At 66.3% G+C, this 8,264-nt stretch overlaps 2 protein-coding genes across 2 annotated transcripts; one reads left to right on the forward strand and one right to left on the reverse strand.

Moving 5' to 3' along the window:
• The first annotated feature begins 6 nt into the window (after positions 1 to 6).
• Positions 7 to 3,337, forward strand: THEM6 (thioesterase superfamily member 6). Its single transcript, XM_040494579.1, has 2 exons — positions 7 to 567; positions 2,665 to 3,337. Exons 1-2 carry the CDS (start codon positions 55 to 57, stop codon positions 2,776 to 2,778), a joined length of 627 nt encoding a protein of 208 aa, XP_040350513.1. The 5' UTR covers positions 7 to 54; the 3' UTR covers positions 2,779 to 3,337.
• A 2,628-nt stretch (positions 3,338 to 5,965) lies between these two features.
• On the reverse strand, positions 5,966 to 7,164 carry SLURP1 (secreted LY6/PLAUR domain containing 1). The gene is made up of 3 exons (XM_040494862.1): positions 7,084 to 7,164; positions 6,607 to 6,726; positions 5,966 to 6,303 (listed from the first exon to the last, which is right to left on the reverse strand). The coding sequence occupies exons 1-3, from the start codon at positions 7,148 to 7,150 to the stop codon at positions 6,116 to 6,118; spliced, it is 375 nt and encodes a 124-aa protein (XP_040350796.1). The 5' UTR covers positions 7,151 to 7,164; the 3' UTR covers positions 5,966 to 6,115.
• Between the last annotated feature and the right edge of the window lie 1,100 nt (positions 7,165 to 8,264).

Below are 8,264 nucleotides of genomic sequence, written 5' to 3' on the forward strand. Positions count from 1 at the left end.
CCCCGGTCGGCACCGGCGCCGCGGGTTCCGCCGCACCCCGCGCCTGCCGCCGCGATGCTGGGGCTGCTCGTGGCGCCGCTGGTCCTGGCGCTCGTCTACTTCGCGCTGCTGGACGGTTGGTACTTGGTGCGCGTGCCGTGCGCCGTGCTGCGCGCGCGCCTGCTGCAGCCGCGCGTCCGCGACCTGCTGGCCGAGCAACGCTACGCGGGCCGCGTGCTGCCCTCGGACTTGGACCTGCTGCTGCACATGAACAACGCGCGCTACTTGCGCGAGGCCGACGTGGCGCGCGCCGCGCACCTGACCCGCTGCGGGGTGCTGGGGGCGCTGCGCGCGCTCGGGGCCCGCGCCGTGCTGGCCGCCTCGTGCGCGCGCTATCGCCGCTCGCTGCGCCTGTTCGAGCCCTTCGAGGTGCGCACCCGCCTGCTGGGCTGGGACGAGCGAGCGTTTTACCTGGAGGCGCGCTTCATCAGCCTGCGCGATGGCTTCGTGTGCGCGCTCCTGCGCTCCCGCCAGCATGTGCTGGGCACCTCGCCGGAGCGCGTCGTGCAGCACCTGTGCAAACACAGGGTGAGCACCTTCTTCCCCCTTCCCCGGGCCCGGGTGCACACCCTCCGCGGGGCCCTAAGGGTTCCTGGTCCCTGCCCCCTCCTCTAGGGAAGGCCACCCCCTTGGGGTGCTCCTGTCCCGCCGAGTGCCACACTCCAGCCCTTACTTTTGGACCCAGGGCCTCACTTCACTGATGGCCATTCTCCCTGGGAGCTCCCAGGGTCCCTGAATCCACTCCTCATACACGTTCTTAGCGTGCTCCCCGCCCGCCACTTCTTAAGCTCGCCTCTCAGGACTCCATGCCACCCCATGCGGTACCCCCCGCTTTTGCGCCAACAGGGAAGCCCTGACCAGGCCTCTCCCGGGGATCTAAGTCCTGATGCTGCTGTGTGGCTCGGAGTGTGTAGCCACCTTCTCTGGTCCTTGGTTCTCAACAGGCGGGATGGTGTCCGTGAGAGGTTACTGGGAGTTCCCAAGGACCCGAGGACACCGCCTCCCCCGCCCTTTGCACACAGCTTGGAGCTGAGGGCTTGGGTCACCACCACCTGGGTTTGGGGTTGGGGGACTGAACTCACAGAGCTGCAAGCCCTTCTGCCTTTTCCAGTTGGCGAGAGGGCCGCAGTGCCCGTGTGGGGCTAAAGGACCCTCCCCAGGGTCTGCTCCTTCCAGCACAGCCCAGCCTGGCTACCGCGGCGTGGCAACGGGGCCCTGGGGACGGCAGCCCTGGGGACGGCAGCGCGCCACCACCGGAATGGTTTCCAGGGCAGGCTCCGGCCTGAGGCGGCGTCCCGAAAACTTGCCTCAGGAGCTTCCGTGCCAAAGCCAGGGCCTGCCCCAACCCCTGGGTGCTCTAAACGAGGGCGCTGCCCTCTCTGGCTTTGAACAGGTGCCTCCTGAACACGGGGGGACATGGTCTCATGGTAATCGTGAGAGCGTGGTCTTTCCCCCATACCGGAGGTGGGGAAACTGAGGCTCACGGAGGCCATGGGCATAGCTCCCTGGTTTTCTGTCTCTGGACACCCCCCCCCAAAGGTCCTGGGTGTCCCCCACCCCATAGGGACAGAGACGCTCCATACGCCCTTTCACATGTAAGGAGGCCGGCGTGGGGAGTCTCTGGTCACGGAGGCTTTAAGTCGAGGGACTGAGAGTTGGGACTAAAAGAGGGAGTCTCTCCTACAACAGAGGGTGCCGGGTGGCCGGTGGGGGCTGGAAGTGACTTCCAAGAGAGCCAATAGCGAGGCTCAGCAGGTGTGCCCAAGGATGCCCAGCCACAGATGGGAGGGCCAGGGCATGGCCAGGAGGAACCCGGGTGCCTAGGCTAGGTGAGGTGGGCCCCAGGCCGAGCCTGCACGGGGCAGTCTGAGCCCAGTGTCTGGGCTGAAATGCTCCAAGTCCGGTTTCGCCACCGCCGGCTGGGAGGAGCGCGATCCCAAAAGCCTGGACATTGAGCAGAGCTCCCCTCACTCCGGGGGAGGCCAGGGCTGCCACTCTACTTGTCCCCTTTCCCCTGGGAACACCCCAAGCCCGTCCCCGAGGCCGGTGACCTCTCAGGCCTGGCCCGGCAGCCTCTTGCCTCCCCATGATGGCTGCTGCATCGCAGCAGTGGGCCCAGAGCTTCTGGTCCAGCTTCTCGTGGTATGCTGGAGAAGAGAGGTTCACGGCAGCCCCCGTCCAGCACTTTCCCAGCAGAGGGTGGCTGACAGCCACCCTTCCACTCCCCTGCTCCAGACTCCTGAGGCCTCTGGCTGCTCCGGGTCACCTGTCACCCCTCTCCAGCCAGCTGTCCTCAGAGGGCTTTGCCTGGGTTCTGGGAACACACGGACGGCTCCGGTGTGGCCCTGTTGGGGAGACAGGCCTGAGGAAGGAGGATGGTGTCTCGGGACAGGAGGATGAGTGGCACTGGGGGCCTCAGGGAGGGCCACCTGCAAGGGGAGGCGGAGGACACGTTCCAGGGGGAACAGCGTGAGCAGAGGCCCAGAGGTGTGAAGGCCGTGCACCCCTCCCTGCACCCCTGCTCGTCCCCGGGGCAGCGGGGCCGTGGGAATGTCACCCCTCCCTGCACCCCTGCTTGTCCCCCGGACAGCGGGGCCGTGGGAATGTCCCCCTGTCGCCCTGCAGGTGGAGCCCCCCGAGCTCCCAGAGGACCTACGGCACTGGATTGCCTACAACGAGGCCAGCAGCCAGCTGCTCAGGGCTGAGAGCGGCCTCAGTGATGTCGTCAAGGACCAATGACCACCGCACCCTGCCCGCCAGCCTCAACGTGGGGGCGCTTGCCTGCCGGTCCCTGCCTGCCAGGGCCAGAGGGTGCGGGATGGACCCGCCAGGCCCACGTCTCCCAGCTGGAGCGGTCCACGACCAGCCCTGTCGGCCCAGCACCGCCCCAGCCCGCTCAGGCCTCCCCCTCCGCCCATTACTGATGTCCCCCTCCCCCATACTGTGCTGGGCACGGGATGGGGGTGACTCAGATGCCCTGACACAGCTCTGCCCTCAGGGTGGAGGTGACGGGAAAAGTGGGAGGCCCAGGACCCTTAGGGCGTGGGCTTTGGGGGGTGGGAGTTTGGCCCCACCCTGTGGGTGAAGCCAGTCTGGGGCCCCATGGTGTAGGTCAGAGCCGCCGGGGCCCCAGAGCTGCCTCCTTCCACCCTGTCCCGGAACCCCGCCGCCAGCTGGAGCAGGAGCGCAGGGATGCCCCCCGATTCCTTGCCTGCCCCCCACGCTGATCTCTGCCTTACAGCTGCAATGTTTCTGTTTTATTTAAAGAAACCCCAAGATTAAAGGGTTCTTAATGTCAGTGTGCTGGGGGAAGACCTCATTTCTGAAGCCCCCGCCCCCCAGGGAAGCAGCGGGCCCCCACAGGTGTTTTCTGGTGTGGGGGCTGGCTAGGCTTCTCGGGGTCCCACGAACTTAGGGACTAGGTGGGCAGGGCAGGACTGGCCCCTCTTGCACAGAGCATGGGACCGAGGCCAGGAAGGATTTGCCCCACTCCCCCTGCAGACCCCGGTGCTCTCCTTGTCCTCGGCTCTTGGGGTTTGCTGTCCCGCGTCCCAGTCTGCGGGTGGCTGGTGCAAGTTTCTGGTTTGGTCCCAGGGTCCAGTCCGTGGTCCTCCAGAGTTGGGGAGGCTAGGCCTCAGACTCTGGGGTTGCTGGGGCGGGGAAGTGGGACAGCAGGTGGAGCAGCACAGGGGCCCTTCTGCAAGCCCCTCAAAGAGGACAGAAAGCGTGGCCCCCGGGATAGAAGACAGTTGAGCGATGGCACGGGCCACGTTGTGCTCTGACCACTTGCTCAGGAGGGGCCCAGAAAAGAACGGGCAGTCGGAAAAGCTGGGTTTGCAACACGGCATTTGAAGATGGGGGAGCGATGCGGCCCGGCTGAGGTCACGTGGCTGGCGAGGCCGGGCCTCCCACCTGCTTGAGCAGCCCGCGGCCCGCGGCCCGCGAGGGTGTTTGGGCTTCTGCAGGGAGTGAAGGACCGGGGACATCCTGGGGCGGGGGAACTTGGGGGGTCCATACAGGTGTCAGGACAGATTCCCCACGGGGACTGTGGACGGGAAGCTGCGCACAGTGGGTCTGGGTCCCAGCAGGTCCGTCCGGTGGTGGTGAGTTGCCAGCTGGCATCCCGGAGCAGGGCAGGGGCTGGGGAGGCAGGACGGGTCTGTGTGTCTGTGTGAGGTGTTCAAGGTGGTGGGGGCGTCTGGGCTGGACGTCCCTGTGTCCCGGCGGCGCAGTAGTTTCTTTGTGCACTCAAGGGAGATACACCCCAGCCAGATGGGAGCAGAGGGGAGGGGAGGCTCCCTCCTGCTCTTTCTGTTTGGAGAAGGTCTGACCACAGAGGGGTCCTTGCTGACCAGGGGACAGGCGTCCAGGGCACAGGGCTGGCCAAGGTGGGGCTTGGGCTGCCCCACCCTCCCCGCCTAGGAACCGGATGACCTTGTGGGGGGGGGGTTATCTCTCCTCTTTCTGCGTTCTTTGTGACCCCACACACCACCTCCTCGATCCTCAGGCTCCAAGTGTCGACAGCTGGTGCGGCCACCCCAGGGCCAGCCCTCCCGGGGCCCCACCTGTGGCCTCCCCAGCTCCTGGGGGTGGGGGGCGGGACACAGGGATGTGCAGATCTGACCTCAGGTGTCCTCAGGGCTACAGACAGAGCAAGGGCTTTCCTTGGGCTCAGGTCACTTGGCAACTCCCGCCAGGGGAGGGCAGGGTAGCCCCGTGCTTAGGTGGTGATGGGGCAGGGGTGCCCTCTGTTTGCCAGGCTGGCACTGTGTGAAGACCCCGCGGGTGCGCCTGGCCGGCCACCTGCTTCCTCCAGGGATGGGGTGGCTGTGGAGCCGGGTGCGCAGGCTCACCGCCCCCCTCCCCGCACCTTGAAGAGCTCAGAAGCCATATCCTTGCTGCCCACTGGAAGCTGAGGCCAAGAAAGGGCTGTAGTGATGTCTCACTTTGTCCCCGTGGCCCCCAAGGGGCCCGGGCCCCTTGCCTCCAAATCCCGGGCCCGGTAGAGACTCTCTGGAAGCCTGGCCACAATGCGGAGTCTGGAAAGTGCCCAAGCCAGAGGGCAGCGAGGGGAACTGGGGCCTGGAGAGGGGCAGTGACACCCTGGGGTCATTCAGGCCCCAAGGCTGTCGATGTGCAGTGTACTGGATGTGTCTCCTGCCTCCACCTCTGCACAGCGCTGCCGAGCCAGGCCGTGGCCCGCGGGTGGGGGGCAGGCCTCAGGAGGGGGAAGCAGGGGTCTGAGGTTCGGCTGCGGCCGAGGCTGCTGCTGCCCGGCTGGCTGGCTGGGGGCGTGGCAGGGAGCCCAGCACTGGCCCTGGGTGTCTGGGATGAGCTGGCACGTCTTCAGTGCTCCACGGGCATGGTCTCTCACTCCAGCTGTCCCCCGGGGCCAAGGTCATGGTACGCCCAATGTGGGGGGGCGGGGTGACTGAAGCGCGGGAGATGTGTGGGCGTCAGCTGGCCCAGAGGCACCCCACGTGCACTTGGGAAGGCCTGGGCCGATGGGGCAGGCAGCCTGTGCCCCCCCTGTGCCCTCTGCCCAGTGTCCCCTGCTGCGGCTGCAGCACCCCCGTGCCGGACGTGTGGAGCGAGACGTACCCACTCTTGACCTCAGCTTCCCTTCCACCCAGGGGGCAGGGGTGGGGGCGATGCCCCCGGGGTTTCGGGGGAGATTCTGGGGGTGGGGACAGATCTGCCTTGGGCTAGGGAGCCTGTCCTGGTCTCCGGGGCCGTGGGACTGGTTTGCAGGAAGGCCGGCCCAGGATGCGTTTGTCCTCCCAAGCCTCCGTTTCCCCTTCTGTGAAATGAGTCCAAACGGCCCTGGATGAGAAAAGGGCCAGGTGCCCAGAATGGGCCCGACTCAGCTCAGCTCCCCCGGAGGCCAGCTCCGGGGGCTCTCGGCACCCGGGAAGGAAAGAGGTCGTTTCTGCCCTGACTTTGTTTATTTTCTGCAAGTGTGGGGGGTGGCGGGCCGGGAGGCCCCTGGCAAGGCTCTCACCCCTTGAGTCCCATGATTAACCGGAAGCTTCTGGAAGCGTGCGGCTACGGGTGGCCTCTGGTGGTGGCAGGCCCTTCAGGGAAGGAGTGGGGCCCCCAGCGGGGCCAGGGCCCTGACGCCGAGCCTGGAGGCCTGCACGGAGTTGCACAGATCGCGGAAACAGCAGTAGACAGCGCGGGTGCTCCCCATGCTGTCGGGGTCGGTGGCAAAGCAGGAGTTGGAGCAGGACCGGGTCACCAGGGGCATCTGGTTGAAGGGGTACTCTGCCAGGGCGGGCAGGTGTCAGCGCCTGCTCCGCCACGGCCCGGTGCCCTCCCCGGCTGCCCCGACCTCCACGCCCTTGACCCTGCGGCCCCCAAACTGATGGCTGGGCCCGGAAGCCGGCCGTGCTCCTGTCCCAGCCCTGAGGTGGGAGCCTGGGGCCCCGGGGCCGATGCCGCCCTCGTGCGGCACCACAGAGGCAGGCCGTGGGGGCTCTGCCTCGGGGCCCCACCCCCAGTCCCGAGGGCCTTCTGGGGGAAGGTGACCACTGCGGCCCCCCCGGGCCTGTTGTGGGCCAGACTCACCGGCCTCCATCAGCACCAGCGTAGTCATACAGGCCGTGGCCTCTGGTTTGCAGCGAGTGATGTTCTTGCATAAAGGAATGGCCGTGGGCTGCTCACATGTAAAGCATCTGAAGGCCTCACCTGGGCGAGGGATGGGGCAGACGTCGTCGCCTGGCCTTGAGACCCATCTGGGAGGAGGCCACGTATGGTCTAACCCCTGGGCCGTACCCCACGTGCCCCCTGGCGTGTCTCCCTTGCCATCCCTGTTGGGGCACGCGGCTCGCCTCGCCGCGACCCTGCAAGGCCCGGGGCTCCGACCCGTGGACTTGAACGCCGCATTCCTCTGTTGTGCCTTGGTTTTCCCGCCTGGAGAGTAGGGCTTCGAAGCCCGCCCCGAGCGAAGGCTCTAGGATCCAGGAGGCTCATTTAGGGGGAGGGAGATGAGCCCAGTGGGGGGTGTCGGAGGCCCCCCTCCCCGCAGAGGAGGCACCCACTCACCAGCGTGCAGGCAGGAGGCTGCAAGCAGAAGCCAGAGCAGAGCCCCGCACCGGGCCATCCGCCCCATCTGCCGTGCTCGGCAGCGGGGAGCGGCCGCCTCTGTGGGCACTTATACCCTGCCCTCTCTGTGGTTCCTGCCAGGTGGTGGCGGGAGCGTGTGAGTCAGCAGGGTGGTGCGGGACAGGGCGGAGGTGGGAGGCGGCACAGCGGGTGGGCGGGCCAATCATTCACAGGCCGTGGGGACCGGGACCCCTCTTCGCTCTAGCCACCTGGTGCTGGCCCACAAGCACCACACAGGTGCTGAGCCCCCTGTGGCCCAGACTCAGGTGTATGTCACGCCCAACCAGGGCCAAGGCCAGTGTCCTTCACACCCAGGTGTCCCTCTCCCTGGCGTAGGTGCCCACCAGACCAGAGGTCCGGAGGGAGTGGGGAGTCAGGCCGCGTGCAGAGGAGGGTGAGTGCCTGCCTGGTAAGGTGTAGGGACCGTGTCAGGTCGGATGGTCTGGGCCCCCCAGGCTCCTCCCAGGCTGATGGGTGTGGGGCTCCAGAGAGTCCCCTCAATCACTGCCAGCCCCTTCCCTGCAAATGACCTTTAGACCTAGCCTGGGCTTCCCTCAGTTTTAGGCCCCAGACAGCAGGGCTCTGCCCACCCCTCAGCGTCCCCGCCCCCGCTTGGCCTGCCAGCCTCCTTCCCTGCCCACTCCCCACCGCAAATCTTCCCATACCCACACCTTTGCCTGTGCTCGGCCTCTCGGCGGGCACCCTCTCTGGTCTCCCAATCCCAGCCCCACATCTTCCACATGCTCTGAGGCCCACTGAGCTGCCTCGTCCATAGGTCTTCCTGGTGTTCCAGCCTCTCTGGTTTCTCAGCCCTCTGAGGACCTAATGGATGGATGGACAGGTGGATGGATGGGTGAATAGATGGCTGGGTAGACGGGTGGGTGGGTGGGTGGATGTGTAGATGGTTGAGTGAGTGGATGGATGGATGGATGGATGGATGGATGGATGGATGTGTAGAAAGATGAGTGGATGGACAGGTGGATGGATGGATGAGTAGATGGGTGGGTAGATGGATGGATGGGTGGATGTGTAGACGGACGAGTGGATGGACAGGTGGATGGATGGATGAGTAGATGGGTGGGTAGATGGATGGATGGGTGGATGTGTAGATAGATGGGTGG

This window comes from Herpailurus yagouaroundi, unplaced genomic scaffold (assembly GCF_014898765.1).
Source record: "Herpailurus yagouaroundi ecotype Mexico unplaced genomic scaffold, PumYag 186, whole genome shotgun sequence".
In the NCBI taxonomy this organism is placed as follows: Eukaryota; Metazoa; Chordata; class Mammalia; order Carnivora; family Felidae; genus Herpailurus; species Herpailurus yagouaroundi.

Excerpts from the sequence above, each read along its gene's own strand:
- THEM6 (XM_040494579.1), top strand. The coding sequence starts at position 55 with ATGCTGGGGCTGCTCGTGGCGCCGCTGGTCCTGGCGCTCGTCTACTTC. Across the intron at positions 568-2,664 it reads AGCACCTGTGCAAACACAGG|GTGGAGCCCCCCGAGCTCCC; the intron begins GTGAGCACCTTC and ends GTCGCCCTGCAG.
- SLURP1 (XM_040494862.1), bottom strand. The coding sequence starts at position 7,150 with ATGGGGCGGATGGCCCGGTGCGGGGCTCTGCTCTGGCTTCTGCTTGCA. Across the intron at positions 6,727-7,083 it reads AGCCTCCTGCCTGCACGCTG|GTGAGGCCTTCAGATGCTTT; the intron begins GTGAGTGGGTGC and ends TCCCTCGCCCAG. Across the intron at positions 6,304-6,606 it reads GCTGGTGCTGATGGAGGCCG|AGTACCCCTTCAACCAGATG; the intron begins GTGAGTCTGGCC and ends CCGCCCTGGCAG.